This window comes from Pelecanus crispus, chromosome 13, assembly GCF_030463565.1.
Source record: "Pelecanus crispus isolate bPelCri1 chromosome 13, bPelCri1.pri, whole genome shotgun sequence".
Taxonomy (NCBI): Eukaryota; Metazoa; Chordata; class Aves; order Pelecaniformes; family Pelecanidae; genus Pelecanus; species Pelecanus crispus.
Window position 1 is genome coordinate 12,398,816 of NC_134655.1, and position 18,330 is coordinate 12,417,145.

At 46.1% G+C, this 18,330-nt stretch overlaps 1 protein-coding gene across 2 annotated transcripts in view; it reads right to left on the reverse strand.

Moving 5' to 3' along the window:
- LOC104035998 (gamma-aminobutyric acid receptor subunit beta-4) overlaps nt 1-18,330 on the reverse strand; it is a 73,477-nt gene that overhangs the window by 39,397 nt on the left and 15,750 nt on the right. For both annotated transcript variants that reach the window (XM_009489459.2, XM_009489457.2), the window contains exon 3: nt 6,819-6,886. In XM_009489459.2, coding sequence (XP_009487734.1) covers nt 6,819-6,886 — 68 coding nt within the window. The remainder of the gene's footprint in view (nt 1-6,818; nt 6,887-18,330) is intronic.

Sequence of the window (18,330 nt, forward strand, 5' to 3'; positions counted from 1 at the left end):
TCCATCTCAGCTGCACGTTTGCAATACCTTAGTTTAAATCACAGCACACAGAAGCCCCTAGCATGTGAAGAAAGGGCATAACCCCTACCTGTCCATGCCAGCACAAAGCCTGGGGATATCTCACCCTAAGTCAGAACTGTACCATTCTTACCATGCCACACTGGTAGGATCTGGCCCTTCTCCAGCATCAAGGACCCACCGCATCCTCTGCTACCTGCAACATTACATCCCAGGAGCCTACAGCAATCCAACAGGACTACAGCCCCAGCAGTACCATTGCAGCACACCATCATTAGCTCAGTACCAAAGCTGCGTCTTAGTTTTACCATATTTTGGTAGTTTTCAATATTCAGCAGCCTTAAATACCAAGATGTAATGTACACACACACTCTCAGTTTAGATACTACAGTGTCACAGCGCTGGAGATACCCTAGGCTACACAGAAACATTTACAGCACTGGAGTGTCATGTCATACTTGTATCTCATAGTACATAACTCCAGAAACCTCTGACTGTAGGATTTAAATGCTTTAACCTTTGCTTTTTTAAAACCTTTGAGTATCCAGGGACATAGAATAGACTGACTGGGAAATATCTGTATATCATTTCTCCATTGAAAAGAGATGGCAACAAAACAGAACACTTTCAGTTAAGAATAAGAAAAATGCTGATATATTTGAAGAGAATATATGGTAGTATAAGGTACAGTATAATAGTAGAAACCTCTTCTTAAAAATCTTGGGTTTTAAAGCTCAAGACATCTATACCAATGGAAAATCCTTTTCGGGGCATATTGCAGCAAAGTTGTTTCTTTCTGTCCATTATTGCAAGCATACAGAGGGTCTGCTGAGGGTCCTCAAAGGCTACTGCCAAAGCTGCATCAGCCCCAAGGAAACAAGGGTTTTGCATACATAATTTGACTGTCAGAACAGTTCGAGAATGGATTGGACATCATGCATCCAGATCAATGATCCCACATGGGTATACATTTTCCCGCCTTTCCCTTCCCCTTTCCTGAAAGGGCCCAAAGGTCAAGAGCTCTGACCAGGAGAATGTACAGCCTAAGAGGCTGCTGTGTTGTGTACCAAATAAAGCCTCTTTCATGGAGCCTAGCCATCCACACTGCCTTCTTTGATCAGCTACACCCAGCATAGAGCAGTCAAGCATACCTATTACTGTGCATGGGCTACACTGAAATTGAGATTCAACTCATCACTGCATATTCATACTCCAGTGAAAACAGAACTGCAAAGCTTGATCAGAACAGATTCCACTACAAAGCATGCCTAATAGATGGAAAATTTTACATAGTGAGAAGAGCGATGCCCCATGGATGATGGCATAACAGGTTGTAAGATGAACTGTCCAGGTCAAGAACACCCTCACAAACAACCTGATCCACTTTCTTTTGGGTTAAAAGCAAATTGAAAACCCTTGCAGCTCATCTCTGTCTTGGGACATGCTTACATCTCTCATAAACAGGAAAAACTTCTTTGCCAAACAAGACAGCTTGTTTTTCAAGCAAGCTTTGGGAAGTTGGGAAATAGCAGACACGATGCTTCCTTCCATAACCCTCCAGAGATCCAGTGCAGTATGCCAGTGCAAGTGCAGTCATTCTGACAAGACAGCAGTGTGGCAACAGGTGATACAGGAGTAGGGAGCAGGAGGCAATGAAGCAAAGCATCAAGGTCAGCTTTGCCAAGTGTCCTGCACCAACCTCTAACCTATCTGCACTGCAGACTGTCCCCCAGCAAAAGGTATTGCCAATCCCACAGGCATAGTTCCTTTGACACATATATTCCTGCAAACATTTGTATTTGGAAGCCTTATTTCTTACACTAGCCCTCTACAACAATCCTCTTGTAACTTTTCAACTTGTCACCAGGTTTATAAAACTTTAAAGCCAGTGCTATAACAAACTGAAACAATGTTATTGCAGATGTAGGAGAGCATCTTGGGATGAATAAATTATAGGAGCCACAAAGAAATCACAACTATAACGGCTGGATGCTCCGAGCTGTCTACAGTGTGCAGATACACAGGAGGGAGCAGGTTTAGGACTGCACAGATCATAGGGCAGGAAAATTGAAGCGTTATGAAGGGTAACCATCTCTTATTTCAAATGCATACAAAACTCCTGGTTGTTTTCCTTATTGAAATTGTTCATTAATGCTTGAAGGGAGTCTGAACTGTCTGGTACTAGAAAAATATGTCCCCAAAGATTACCTAGAGAGAGAGAAGGCTACAGTCTGAAGTATTAGCCTCTAGTCCCAACCACGCAGCAAGTACAATATACCCTGAACATGCCAGTACTCAGCTGTCTGTTGAAAGGACATGCAGGAGTTGGGGAAGAGTTCCAGCTCCTTCTGAAGCCCTTGGTACCAGATACCATCAGAACTGGGTCCACCAAAGCAGGTTGGTTGAACCAGACCATTAAGCTGATAGTGACTTTGGGCAGCATTCAGGCCACGTACCACAAGGACAGAAGCCCGCATGCTGCTTCAGCTGCAGAGTGACTTGAGCTCCATGCTGCCAGTGCTTTTCATTCTCCTGGGTCAGAAGTACTGCTAGACTCCTCAGTAACTTGGGTACCGTACTAAGAGTTCTGAACATAGCACTGTCCAAGTACCACTGTACACCAACAAGCATCTATAAATACCTGCATGTTGTTCCATGCTTACTGCAATTCAGCCACCTGGAGCAAAATGGCATTTACCAGATAACTTATCCAGCCCATTTCCTTTAAGAACTAGGAGATACCATCCTTCCATTCTTTGCAGATCATCTGAGCTACTGAACATCATTATGAAGACGTTCTTCCTTTCAGCCTGCCTTTAAATCCCCAACTTGCAAATTCATACAGGATATGAAAAGACTCCAGCTAGGCCTTTCATCTTCATGGATCAGCACTTCCCAGAGGGTCTGCCAGTCAAATGTACCCTCCCCAATACCTATTTGTCCTGGTCCTTGGCAGCCTTTCCCAGGCATTTCAATTGATGTCACTGATCTTGGCTCAGCAAATAATCCTTCTAATCACTGACAAGAACAGAAGCTGCAGCTCAGCGTTGCTTAGCAGGGCTAAGGGGAGTACACAGTAATAAAGCATTACTCTAGCAAGTGAGCTTGAAAATACGGCTGACCACACACAGGCAGCAGCTGCGATGAACAAGAAGGTGCCATTTTTTTTAAAATAAGGACTGTAGTTTTGGTCCCTCATCATTGGGAGATCATTACAAAGCCAGCACTGTGCCTATGAACATCCTGCACCTTGGCATGACTCCATCTTCTGAGCTGTACCATGGCACAGTATTTGGGCACAGCCCCCAAGGAGATGGAAATGCATCACCTTTGTATAGCAAGGCACCAGAAAACACGTAGCATGTACAGGCAGCTGCAAAGCATTCTGTATATCAGAGTGTCTGGGAACTTCCAGCATGAAGACATAACTGTGTTGCCTTTGCAGAGAGCCCTGTAGCCTCCAGGATTGAAAGGTCACCACATCATCATTTTGGGAATACAGTTCCCATGGGAGTGAAGGCAAGGAGTGCTTCTTAGATCATGGGTGGAGCTGTATTCCTCCACAGCACTGCATCCAGCTGGACTCTTGTGGAAAACAACTTTTTGAATCATGCAATGGCTGGTCACTGGCAGCACTTATTCCCCACCATCATGCAGCCTGCAGACACCAAGAGTTCCAGGGAAAGGCATGAGAGAGCTGGGGGCTCTCCTCAGCCTGCCCAGCACCAGGGCCATTGTTCCCAAAAGGATGTCTGAGGATTAATTAATTATCCTACAAGGGGCAGTAAGTAATAACACTCCTTGTGGAACAATAGAAGCTATTTGGTTGCCATGGCAACCCAGCTTCACTTGTGTGCCTTTAATTTATTCATTGCACAGTCCCTTTCCCAATCACACATGATGCCAAAAAATGCCTTGTTTTTCTTGCCAGTATCCATGTCCAGAGCAGGGGTAAGACATAGCCCTTTCCCCAGGGCATCTGTCACACAGAAGAATGATGCACATAAAATCCCTTCAGCTTGGAAACTTACATCACATGAGAACTCTTCTGCTCCCTAGATGTTTATTCTTTAAGATTATTCTGATTTTTTTAACCCCTGTTTGAAGCTGCCTCACCATGGTGCTTATAGATCTTGATCTTGAGTAGGTTCTCACATATAGCCACTTTGTCCCCTATTCCCCCACCCACCCAACATATGTAGAAGAAGGATGGACAGGAGATTATGCTTGTCAAGTCAAACAGAGAGCGAGGAGGGATAATCAAAAGCCCAGAAGTGACATGCCTTCGCAGTATCAACAGGAGCAGGGCATGGATAGTGCCTGGTGCCCAGCCTGATTACAGCCACGCCACAACCATCAAAACACTCAATGTCCATCAATAGTGCTGCCCAAATTCTGCAAGATCCAGAGCAGCATGTGGATGAAAGTCCATGCCAGGAAACCTGCTCTCCCATGCACCCTACAGATATTATTGTTGCTGTTTCTCCCCAGCCCCAAGCACCCTGCAGCAGAGGAAAGCAGGTGTTCACTGGAGGGGAGAGAGCATCGCATTCATATGGCAAGGGTTGAAAAGTGTTGCTAAGAGAATGGCTGCTGGCCTAGGACACAGCATGCCTCACCACAGCTGCTCACAACAGGTGTATGACACAGCACTTGATCAGCCTTTATAGTCCATAGACACATCTCCATCAGGAGGTTCATCCTGAACCAGCCTCTGCAGTGCTCAGCTATCTCCTCAGGTCTACAGAGGAAGATCAGGGCAGTTGTTACAGGTAAGCTGAGAACCAAATCCCTCACTCTCCCCCAGTTATGTTTGTGCAATCTGGGGTCTTAAGCTACAGGCCCAGACACCAAATTGTTCATGCTGGCTCTAGCAAGGAAGGTGACACCTGGTTCACCACATAGGAAAATGCAGGTCCAAGTTAGGACTGGGGGAGGAGATGACCCAAAGTTGAGCTCTGCCGTGACATGCAAGATAGAAGAGCCAGATGGCTCCATTTAAGTTGAGCCTAACCTCAAGCACAGCTACCCAATGCACTGGGGACATAGGTCTGTACCTAAATTTCCAATTGTACACACTGTCCAGTGTCACTGTTACTAGACTGAGGTGTAACATGCCATGCAGATAATTACAATATTGGTGGGATGATAGCAGAGAGTCTGCAAAAGAAACTGTTCCATATGAGAACCTGAAGGTTCATGGTTGGCCCTTCACCCTGGGTCGTATCAATATATGCATTCAGGATTTTCAAGGAGTTTGGAAACCAAAATGACTAGTCAGATTGTCTCACTTCCCCTCCTCCTCTCCATGCAACAGCAGAATAGCTGGTAGGCCAGAGAAACAGGGCAGGGGAGTCCAGACACAGATAAATAGGACAGGAGCATTGGGAGACCAAGCTTTTAATTGACTTGAACAGCAAGAGCTCCAAATCGGCCTAGGATTCTCCTGCATGCATCAGGAACCAAGGAACAGGACAGCTGGTGCCAGGAGATCCCTACCAGCCTTCCACTCTACTCAGCCTCTTGGAAAGGAGAGGTGTTTGGAGGAAAAGCCTCTGGGCAGGAGGGAGGAAGGCAAGGTTAGGCAATGATAGGCGCAATCCATGTCCACTGCTGGGTGCTAAGGGCTTCTGAGAGACAAAAAGCACAGGCCTGGTTGCGTACCCAAACCATGACCAAAACAATTAACAAATTTCACCCCAAACCATTGCTACCTGAGCAGATAAATTTTTTCTTCTCAGTGGTATGAAAAGCTCCAGTTTATCAATGCCACCCAAAACCAGATCTCCATTAGATGCCATACCTTTCCAGTACAGATCTCCAAAGAAATGCCAAATTATCACCAGCAAGCATGAAAAGCCACTGACTGTTTTTCAACTTGGTAGGCACAGGCTGACTGTAAAGCCACCACTGCCTTTGTGTCAACTGAAAAACACAACTCACATCTACTCTTTTAAGGCATAAGCATTAATGGCTCAGAGAGGTGGCTGTGCAACCAGCACAGAAGGATAAGGGATGAGAATCTACTCTGGATAAGATGCCACTAGCTCCAGAGATGCCAGCAGACATCCTCCATCCAACTGTTCACAGATAACACTGGGGATACTTCAGTATGCTGGTATAGACACTCACTAACCCTACTAGAATTTACCCCACATTAGGAAATGAACTACAGTCTTTCAGCATGTCCAACCACATCACAAGTACCACCAGCAGCGGTAGAGGTCCCACATGCCAGTCCTGTCTTGCAAGTGTTGTTTCAGTGAGTTCAGGATTGTTTCAGCCTGGGACTGGGCTGAGGGGACAACGGACAGGCAGTCCCAATGACACAGGCCACTCAGCAGAGGTGGAAGGAGCAAGGCTCAGACTGAAACCAGTATGCTGAGAAAGAAATTTGGAAAAAAAATAACCCTCATTTCCTACAGCCCAGTTAAGTGTTTGATTTTCTTTTTCATCACACTACACAAGGAGAAATCATCCTTGAATTCCTTATGCTTTAGTGAGGAAGAATTCTGTCTTAAATCGGAGTTCCCATCACCCCACAAAATTCTGTGTGCAAAGCAAAAGAAAAAAAAATACGTCTTCGGTACCAGACAAATGTCACTCTTCCTCCAACAACTTCCCAGCTCCAGGGAAGATATGTAGTAGGAGGTGAAGGAGGCAGAGGTGTGACTACCCTGCTTTTCAGAAGTGTACCCTGAGATCTCGGGTGACTCCAAGGAGCCATTGTCTTGGAAGCACATCTCAACTAGAAAATGAAAGAACAGTTTATTAGGCTTTTTGTTTGTTTCCAAACTTACCATGTTGACTTCAGAAATCTGGTCAATGCTGGAGATATGGATGCTCATTCCCACTGTGACAGGGTTACCTGAAACACAAATGGACCAGGTTAGGACCAAATTCAAGCCTTCCTGTCTTATCTGATATTAAGGAATTTCCTAGAAATGCATGGATATGATTTGAAGCAGCCTCACATTCCCCAAGTATCAAGGATTTCCAAGTCACATGTGCTCAAATGATTAGAGTAGATTTCTCTAACTCCTAGCCTTACAGACTCACCCCTAGGAGTAGTGCAGCCTAAGCTTGGTTCTTTAATTCCTGGAAGTTAATTACCCCCTAGTTATACAATTATCTCTGGTTATTCCAAATAATGCCTTCAGAGACCATCAGTAGGCTCCCAGTGGGCTTGCATAAGGTGTTACTGATTGACCAAAGAACATAGCAATCAAGCCCATGCAACACATGGGCAGGAAAGATACTCCAGCTCACTCCTCCATCACTCTGTCAGCTCTGAGTTCTCAGTCTGAAAACCCAAGTGAATTTTAATACCCAAGATACCAGACAAATACAGGGACCAGATCTATGAAGTGAGAAAGCAGCATTTGTATAATGGCTTTTCAGAGCAGAGCAGCACTTGGATTAGAGAACAGATTCCTCATTTTACCATGGGTATCAGGGCACATGTGATGCCACAACCTCTTGCCTGCAGCCACGGAGCTGTGGTAGACATCTGTGCACAAGTTTGCTGGGAAATTCAGGTATTCCCTTACCCAGTGACCAAGCTACCCTCATATGGCAGTAAGAGCCACTGACTGCGGCATGCAAGATGAGCTTGTGAAGAAACACCATACAAGGACAGTCACAGCCAGACCTATTGCCCTTTCTTGCCCAAGTGCAGCAAGAGCTGTATTACCACTTCCCACAAACCTGTAGAGTCAGGGCAGAGACCAGGCATTTCAGCCAATTCTTCCAGGTGTGTGGGCATCCAGATGCATACCCAGTTCTACCTAAGACCCTCTGACTAGCAACTCCCACAGCCAGGCAACAGGACAGCCCTTTCAGTGGGATTTAAGCCACATAAAATAATTTGCAGAGATACACATCCACTACTAAAATCAGCAAAACCCCTCCTGTAGCTTGAGATAGAGTTTCTAAGTGCTACCCCTCTCCTGTCATCCCCACAGCCAGAGCACAAACCCAATCCCACCACAAGCAAAGCCCCTTTTCTCACACATGCAAGGTGGAAGATGATTCCTTGTAATGCAGTACTAGAAAGGGAATGGCAAGAAGTTATGCCACTCAAGGTATTAACTCTTCCATGGACTCATTAGTAGATCTAAGTGCTGAAATATTTACAGATAATCATGAAATGGCTTCGAAAGCAATTAGGAGATTGGGGGAGAGGGGAGAACTACACAACTGGAAATGAAGTGATTTTTTAATTATGTGTTACCAGAAGTAGGGAAGTAGTGTCATTAGGGCTGCCTTGTGATTGGGTGTACTGTTAACCAAGACCCTCTGCTGCAAATTAAGCGGCATTATCCTTTAATGGAATATGAACAACACTGAAAACATCAGAATCAACAACTGTAATTAGGCCCTGCTATGTAAATCTCCTTAAAGAGGCAGTGCTCTTCTCCAGCACTCCTGGCTCGCTGTCAGGGGTGCCGGAGGCAGGGGTGCTCAGGAGACCTTGCAGAGCCTCTGAAAATCCCTACACAGGCACACTCCTAGCCACATCTTTGCTGTACTGCTACGTTCATCTTTGACAAGGGAACCAGGTGGGAAAATAACCAAGAGTCACTCCGGGGAGAGCCAATTCTCCTGCATCCTCCCTTGTGCCAGAGGCTGACAGTGGCACAGGAAAGCTTTTAAGGAAGTCTCACTTTGGTAGCTTGTCTTTTTTCCTGAAATCAGGGCCTTGTGATAGAAGCCATAGCAGGAGGAGGAAGTCACTGCTGCCCTGAGGATCTTACAGACTAATTGGCTACAGGAGGAAAGACGAGGCCATGCACAGGGCTGCAGCAAAACTGGGGAGAAGCCAGCTCCCGACTCATGAGCCTTTCTGCCATGCAGCGTTGTTTTCTCCAAGAGTTGCCCTACTACCTGCTTTGCTTCCAGTCTGTCACCACCAGTACTTGTGTCACTGTGGTTGCATCCCCTCCCTCCTCAGTGCAAAAAGTGGTCCTTCCCCCCACTGCTGTGTAGGAGACCCACTGAAACCACCAGGCTGGGTAGTTATAGCAGGGGAGCACTGATAGTGGTGATATACAAATATTTGTCAAATACAGAGTCTATCCAATCTAATCTGTCTAGACATTTGTGCTGTGTTCATCACCATGGTATCTGAGCGCCTGAGGTCATGCAGTGACTCAGTGTCAGCAGTGGATAAGATCCAGACCTCCCAGCTCCAAGAGGAACGCTGGATCAGCCACGCTGCTCCCCATCAGCCAGGGCTCAGCTGCACCCAGCTCCCATGCGCAGTCAGCAATGTTCCTCTTGGCCACTCTGGGCACTGCCAAGACCTCTACACCCCATCTATCACTGCAAATGGGAGGCTCCACTGCCTGCTTGCAACCCCTGGGGTGTGTGCCCATCAACCCACAGGCAGAAGCATGTGACTGTCATACAAACATTCCAAAGATGAAGGTGGGCAAAGTCCTGCCTTTACTGGACTTTCTCTTAGCTTGATCACAGGGAACCCATTTCACCTTCTCCATCCCTGTTGTGAAGATTGGCTTGCAGTCTCCTCAGAAAAGGGGTGCAAGAGCATGTACACAGCCAACAGGAAAAGCACACCCTACCTCTTACTGCAGCCCAGTGAAAAACTAGACCGTCTGCTGTCCAACATTCAGGCTGAAAGTAGTACACAAAATAAACAAAGGACATCAATTCTGCCAACGTTAATAGCTTCAGGCAAGAGGGATACAAAAGTAGGGTATTTAAAATATGGGATAACGTCATCTGTAAATTTGTCCAAAAAGGCAGAACTCTGCATTTGTAGATCTGAGACAAGGCAAAAGAAGCAAACCTGGTAGTAAAGGTCCATGCTTTTATCTGTACCTTGCCAATGGGTGCAAAAAACTAGACCTTCTCCCCTTAAAGAAAAAGCTCATGCCCTGAAAAGATTTGTAGGCAAGATCACAAGTGAGGGAGTGTGAGAAATTCTGCCACTTTCACGAGTGAACAGCACCCTCACACATCCCTGTTTCTCACCACCACTGGAGAAATCACCAACATTTTGTCCTGAAAGTAGTTTGATGCCTGTGAAAAATATACTCGGGAAGTTAGAAGGAAGCAGACAAAAGAGTTATAATAAAACCTGTCCTTTTTCTGCAAGTGATACTTGTCAAATATAAAAACAGTCAAGGTAGAGAACAAGTTGTGCTAATCTGCAATATTTTCCCAGCAACCAGTTATTACTTTCACATTTTATTTTACAATGCTTAAAAGCCCCAGAACCTAGAGTCATGTTGCTACAGAATTAATTCCTATGGCACGACTGCAGAAGAAAAGTTGTGTTTCCAAGCCTGTATCTGCCTGCACTACAGCCAGAGGCAGGCCTGGATCAGGACATCTCTTCCAGATCTCAGCCTGGTACCTCAGCTGTGGAGAGCAGCAAAGACCATAGCACAAAATTCAGTATAATAGGTCTCCAGGCAGTGCATGCTTACTTGGGCAACTGCCCTGTACTAAGGTCCAAGCTGCCCTCTCTTCACTTCTACCCAAGAAAGTTAGACTAGACCAAGCTTGGGTTTCTCTGCCATCAGATCGCCAACTACAATACAGACACAGCCAAAAAGACTCAAAAACAGTGGACAGATAAACAGAGCTTACTTTATATTATCATCCACTGAAGCCACGCCATTTTTATGAACTACAGCCAATGCTTTGAAGAGTCTGGTTCATGCATTTCTGACCACATGAACTTGGCAATGCTGGCAGAGCCAAAGCTTGTGGTTGCTAAGGGACAGGCGTCAGCCTCAAACCTATCCTTTAGCAGGAACAAAGGCACTAAACAGAGATCTCGGGAGGCTGCACAGCCCGTATCTTTCATGGAAGCAGACTGGAGTTTCTTTAAACCACCAGTGTCAGAAATTCCAGAGCTCCCTTGGACAATCTCTTCCTGTATTTCACTGCACCGAAGACTTTTCCTAAATACCCAAACTAAACCTTCTCTGCAGTATAAAGGTAGTTTTGTCTCATCATTTCCCCCCAATGATAATAAAAGAATAAATTAATCATCCTTCCTTAACAACAGCTTTTATGTACTGAGAAACCATTGCATCCCTCTCCCTCCCCCACCAGTACTGGCTTGCCTAGATTAAATGCACCTGATTTCTTCAACCTCTCCTCAGAGGTCATGTTTTCTAAAGCTCTGACAATTAGTGCTGCTCTCCTCTGGCTTTTTGCCAATTTGTCTACATCTCTATTTTAAAGCATGGTATCCAGAAACCAGCCACTGAAGCAAAGATGATATGCCACCAGTACAGAGAAAAGAAAAAGCAACCTCCCATGTACAGCATTCTCATAAAACCACAGAAGCCTCTCCCAACTCACTGCACCCATCCTGGGAGCTCCTCATTTTGTGTAGGAGGTTAGAGATGTTAAAGGGGCAGCCTAGATCTTGCCATTAGAGTGCATCACACATGCAGGAAGAGGGAGTGCAGCACTGTCTCTTTTGGACAAGAGGGAAGATTATTCAAGACAGCTTTGTGCATGAGCCCCAGCGTTCCGTGCTTGCACCCTGCCTGTGGCGTCACCAGTCTCTGAGATCCCTACAACAGCAGGAAAGTCACTTTAAGGTCTTCTGCTGAGTAAACAAAGCCAACCAGAGAAAATTAGAGGTTTCAGCCACTAAACCTATGTATAGAACAGGTCTGTGCCTTACCCTGCAATGGTAAATACCCACAGGCATAAGAAGCCTCAGTCCCTACAAAACCCTGCTCCTCATTCCCAGCTCTCCAGAAGTCAAAGGACAGCAGTGGCACTAGAGCCCAGAAACAGCAAGTCCCAGACAAGATTGCCCTGCACTAGCTGGCAGAACTGTTTCTGCAAATGCAGGGTGATACAGGCAGGCACAAAGAGGGCAAGGTTTGCTGATATATGGAGCTACGGGACTGCGGTGCCTTACTTCCATTTTCAATGACCCCACACACCAAACAGGATCAGCAGTTAGGATATTCTCAGGCTTGCCAAAGGTGTGACCAGCACATAGACTGTAATTTCTCTCCCAGGACTTTTTCCTTCAGTCTTATCCCCGCTTTCCTGAACAAGGGAGAACTGTTCAGTATCTACTTGCTCTTTCTGCAGAAAATGGTTTGCCCAAGCTGCTGCCTCTGCCTTGTTCACAGCACTGAACCTCAGGGCACCCTGGCTTTATGTTTACAACTCAAAACCATGACCCACGTCACTGCTACGTGCAGCGATGACTCGGTTACACAAGGGCTGATGGACATGGTTAGTTAGGAGGCAAGAGCTCCCAGGTAATCAGAGGTGCAGAAGGTGTCACATTCAGCATGAGGCTTGTCACTAGCTGAGGAGCTGCTGCCTGGATGCAACCATACAATCTCTTAAGAAATCCCACTCTGTCCCTCCCAAAACAGATACCCTTGAATAATTTTCAGCTGATAGACTAATTAGCCCTGAGCCATAGTTTTTTAAACCCACCCAAAAGATAACTCAGAGGCCAGCCTACTACCAGGACACTCAAATTCACTGTGGAAGAGTCTATACCTACCCCGAGGACAGTGAGAATGGAAATGCTCCTGGGTTTTCACCATATAGGAGGATTATAAGAGGAGGTCACAAATTGCTATCTGCATAATAGCTGTGCTCACAGATCAAGACTGAGGCTCTGCTATAGCACTTAATAGGAGAATGTCTAAAAGATGCCATCCCAGCAGGCTACACAAGCCAAATCACAAAGAAGTTTCCCAGCACTAAGTCTCCTGTTCCTTTTTAGCTTAGGTACAGCATCAAGCACAAACTCAGTAAGTGTTAACATTGCTTCAGGAGCAGGAAATGTTGACCATCATGAAAGCAGAATTGTTTTGGGAACCACTTTCATCCAGCATCTCTGATTTGCAGTGACATCTAGAAGTGCCAAGTTCAGCAAGGTCTCTTAAGAATCTACTTAAACTTTTCCAACAAAATCTAGGTTTAAATACCCATTAAACATACTCCAACCCTTTTTCCACCTGTGGGTTGGTTTTTTTTTTTTACTCTTATTTCCATAACCTCTCCCCCACCCGCAGCCAATGCTGTGCACTAAGCTTGCCAGGCTCAGCACAACAGCCAGGAACAAACCCATGCAGAGGCTGATATCAAAGCTTTCCCCCTATTCTTAGCAGGTCACTCCATGACATCCATTGAATTTAAAAAGAGCAAAGCATACCATGAAATTATGCTTTTGGCCACTGTTATACGCTATCAGAAAGAGAGATGGCCTCGTGGCAAGTCAGCAAATATGACATTGCCCTCTTGTGTGTGGGGGAACAGGGAGTATGAGGGACTTGCTTCTGCTGAGGAATCTTTTCCACATGAAGCAAGCATGGTATTTTGGAGCTGAAAGACAGGGCTCTGGTCTCCAGAATATTTGGGGCTGTCAATGCCTGCTACTGCCCCATGGACTCATTGTTCTGCAGGGGCAGGAGGGGTATCCGCCACCACTGATTTGCATGGAGATTGAAGCTAGTCTCCAAGTAGGTCTGGCAGAAAACAGTTTCTTCTGCCTGACAGGTTTCCTGCGTTTTACCATACTTCTTTAGGGAGCGCTCAGCACTTTTTAAACTGCTGAGCCTGCGCACAGAACAAGACTGTGCCTAACCTTGCTAGGCTTCCCATTCATCCACATCAGACCAGATACAGCAATACCCTGTACAAGGAGGCTAATGAGGATTTCCAGCCTGTACCATTCTGCTCTCTCGGCAGTCTGGCTTTTCACTTCATCCAGTCAGATGACCGAGTCTGCACTGTTCATTTAAGAAGGGGGAATACTAGGGACTTGCCAAGAGAAATGAAAAGTTAGAGCAAGCTCTGACCAAGATGGTGATATCAAGGACAGCACACAGGTTTGATGGAACATCTAAGGGAGGGTACAACCATAGCAGAGCTTTTGAGCAGACCTTTGAAATATCCAAACACTGAGCAAATCAAGAGCTTCAGTAAGAGACAGCCTTTCCTCCGAGCAAGCAATGAGGCCAATTCCTCAACAAGGAGCCAAGAGACACAGCACTTGCAGAGCAGGCAGAACTGACCACTCAAGTATTGCTATCCTGTGATGCTCTTTGCAAACACACAGGTTAACCTTGATAATGGCAGCCACATTTCCAGCATGTTATCAGATGAAGCTGTCCCGGTAGATCTGAATAGATAAAGAGGATTTTCTCAAGCAAGCTGGGCCTGCTTGTGAGCCACTGCTGAGGGATCCTTTTGGAGGAACAATGCTTTCCCAATGCAGATGTAGCACTCATTCTGTGACTGTTTTAAGGAAAGCAGAGAGCTAAAGAGCACAATCTGTGAGGTACAGTGGATTACCTAATCTATCTCATGGGTATTTTTAATGGATTAGTAGGTATTAGAGTGGGATATTGCAAATATCCCATGGAAATTTGGAAGTGAGAGAGAACAATGAACCGGCTGCAAAAACAGCGTAAAGGTTGTCCCAGAGGTATTGAAGGATTACAGAGGAAGCTAAATCAAGGATGATTTTAAAAGATGTTGGTAGACAGCTACCCAAGCTGAATAAAAACAAGGTCTCAAATGTACAGGCTTAAAAATGGAGCAAGAGAGTAGACACCAACCTTTACAGCATCTGTACTACTGGTGGACTCAGTTTAGCAAAGCACCTGTACACACACACAGGGCTTTCAGCATTAAGAAAAATCACTGACTACTCAGAATACCATCTGTTCTTGGGAGAGGCCTAGGTCAATATTCAGGAGACAGAATTTTAAAGCTGCTTCATCCTCAGTGATGAAAATAGTCTTCCAAAGCCTTCCATATGCATTGTCTCTTGCCTGGGTGATGCACACTTGGTAAGGTTGCAGCAAAACAAGGGGAAAATAAGTTCCCAGGTTTATCAAACTGCATATTTGCTCTCATTTACAGACATACACAACTGCATCACCTTACCAGACCTGATCATTATCAACCTGGCACCACCAGTGGGTCCCAAGCAATCAACTCTTAACAAATGACTTTACCAGGAAAACCAATTCCCAACTACCACCCATCCCTTGAAGTAGATAACACCCAGCTCAGACCACAGACAGTTTATTTTGCAGGGCTTCCCCAGCTATCAGTTTATTTGTCAGAGCAGGGTGGTTGCAGAAGGCAGATCCAGATCTGACCATCAGGAGATGAAGACAATGCCCTGACCTCCTGGTGCACTGTGCTGCTAGAGCAAGGATTGGTTACCTGCCCTCCCCCTCCAGGGACATTCCTCCCTGTGTCCTCCAGGGCACCCACACAGACCAGCTCCACACAGACCAGGCTTTGCAGTCTGTAGGGCACACACTTTGTGTTTTCTTTTATATCCCTCCCTGCAGAGCAGGGCACTGCTATGAAACACTGCATTTCCCTGTGGTTACACTGAGCTAACCCTGGGAAAAGCAGAGGCATAGAGCATCCCAGATCCCTTCAGCTCTCACTCACCATCAAGAGTAGTAGCAGGAAGGCAACAGGGCTTCCTGAGCAAGCATATATTGTAGACTGACAGCAGATCGACGCAAGCCAGGCATTTTTTCCCCAGCAGCAATGGGAAGCATCAGACCCACACTGATCAGCCACCCCCACATTTGTCCACCTGAGAAGACTTCCCTCCTACCTCTGTCAGGATCCTGGCAGGCAAGTGCATCTCCCCTGTGGACCCTGCCAGTGCAGCTGTGGGCCACAGCTCTGCCCACCTGGGAAGCTGTGGGAGACTTGGGAGGAGTCCAGCCCTTTGATTTTACTCAGGCCCTCAGAGCTCATGTTTGCTCCATCTCCTCACAGCCAGCCTGGGCACTTGTCTGCACTCCCAGAGCCACCACTGCCCCAGCTCGGGCAGGCTCAGAAGCCTTTGGCACCCTGCTGCTCCTCATTTCCTAGTCCACCACCTGCTACCCTGCTTTTTAAGGTACACAGAAGAGGGCAGATCTTCAGAAAGGATTGCACACAGACACTGAGTATTTTGAACCCCATAGGTAAATGTGCAAAAGGGGCAGGGTATTTAATTACATCCCTACAGCTTTCCACCAGAGCAGACTCACCACAAGCCTCAGCACAGGCAGCTGCCCCCCTCCTGCCTCATCTCCAGCTTACCAGCTTAGTCTCAGAGCACACCCACTCCCAAGTCTCCCTCACAGCCTGGAAAACACGCTTTACAACACAAAATGCTGCATTCCTGCACAAGCTCCAGTGCTGCAAGGTCCACAAACACACACAGATTTTAAGCAGGGCTGAACCCCTAGTGACCCCCACAGCACCATGACCCTCCTGGAGTAATTCAGCAGGTAGGAATGCAGCTGAGGAAACCACAGGACCATCCTCCTACCCACAGCCAAACAGCTCCCAGTGGCAGAGGTGGTGCAATTTGTGGGACATCCCATCCCAGCACTTGCTGGGGACTGACACAGGATCCTCCCCACCCACCTCAGGTGGGGCTGCCAGGGTGGCACACATGTGAGGCCATTTAGCAAATTTTCCTGCATACCAGCTGGCAGTTGTGGAAATTTCTCCCATGTTGCCCATCAGTCTGTCTCACTTCTCATCTGCCCACTCAGGGCACAAAGGTCCTGACCCACCTTTTTGGTGGTGGGCTTTTCTGGCACATTACCAATAAACGCCTGCCACGTGGAGGAGCCTCTCTCTTATGTGCACTGGAAATATCATCCCCCAAACAACTGCAGACCTGGCCTGTACTTGAGTATGTGACCTGTCTGGGAAAACACTCACACATTACCAAATCCTGAGCCATCTAATCCCCTTAGCTGAAAATGAGCCAAACCAAATTAATTTAAATGGGTTAACACAAGCTTCTCCATTCATGTCAAAACCATTACTCTGTCTTGGAAGTATTTGTAACAAGAACAACTGGACTTGTCTTTTTTATCAAAGTGACAAGAAGAAGGTGTTTTCCTTTTTTTCCCTCTGTTTTCAATTTTTAATGAGTTAGTCGCACCTCCTGATCACTGTTTACGGACTCTTGTCTTTAAAGGATACCACAGCATCTAACTCCTGGATTGAATCCAGTCAGACATGCACAGCATGCAGGGAAAAAAGAAAAGAAACAAGATGGCCAGGTCAGGACATGCCAGACTTGCACAAATAGAGAAATCAGGGCTGGGACATCCAGGAGCAGCAGGGGACAGCCCTGCTGTGGACCCCTTGCCATACCTCCATGAGAGGATTTTTTGAGTGCTGGACATGGTTCTTCATCCCCCAACACAGCACAAAGTCAATGGCTGGGGTCTCCAAGGGAGAGAAGGTCACTCCTTTCTTGTTAGGTCTGTCAAGTCTGTTGTGGAGATATAGTGCTTTCCTGGCACCCACCTTATCCTTCCCGATACAGCCTGCTATTAGGGCTTTTGTTAATGTTGTCTTCAGAAGCCTCCCATCACCACCTCCCCATACTGTGCACCTGGTCTTTTCCTTACCCTATGAAGGGCATGTGGCCCTTTGGCTCAGCTTGGAGGCAAAGCTTTGGGGTCACACAGTGCCCAAGGTTTATGCTCAGTAACAGTCAGGACAATTTACAGTGCAAGTATTGAAAAAAAGGAGTGAGTCAGGCCTGAAAATATCATGACATTCACATTAAAGTAATGAGTCTGAGTTAGAAATCATGAGAAGCAAAGCACACACACAAACAAGCCTCCCCTTTTCCAAATGCTATACATGGGATTACAAGGATGTGCCTTGTTCAGGTTGTTCTGCTTTTTCTCCACAGTCTCAAGACAGAGAAAATCTTACAAACTTCAGTGATGACTACGAATTGCAAGAGTTTTGTTGGAAGAAGAATTCAAGTTTGTCTGTTGGTCACTTTTGAAAGACTGACCCCTGCACTGGGGTTTCCATCATTTTAGTAATGATCGATTTGCAAAAGTGTCCTGGAAATTCAGCAGGACAAAAGTTACCAGGTTACCTTTTACCCCAGCACCTCTTATTAAGAGATAGAACTAACTGCCATTTGTTCACCAAAATAATTGCTTTCACTCAGGATGCATGGATGAGCGAATCTTGCAGAGCTTTTACATATATATTCATCTTCAGCAATTCATCAACATAATAATCACGCATTATTAACTTGAGTATTCATCAATTTTTTTTCCTCTAGCTTCAAATACTAGCAAGGAGCTAGTGTGTAATAGGTAAGAAAAACACATAGGGGAACTTGTGATGACTGTTCTATTTTTGCTATGGGAGGAGGATAAGAAGAAAAATTCAGCTCATAGCCTACCCTCTCCCTCACTTCCAAAAAACACCTACCAAGCTGAGACCCTTGCCCAGAGGCCAGCAGACTGGGCTTTCCTGCAGACCTTCTCCCCAGCT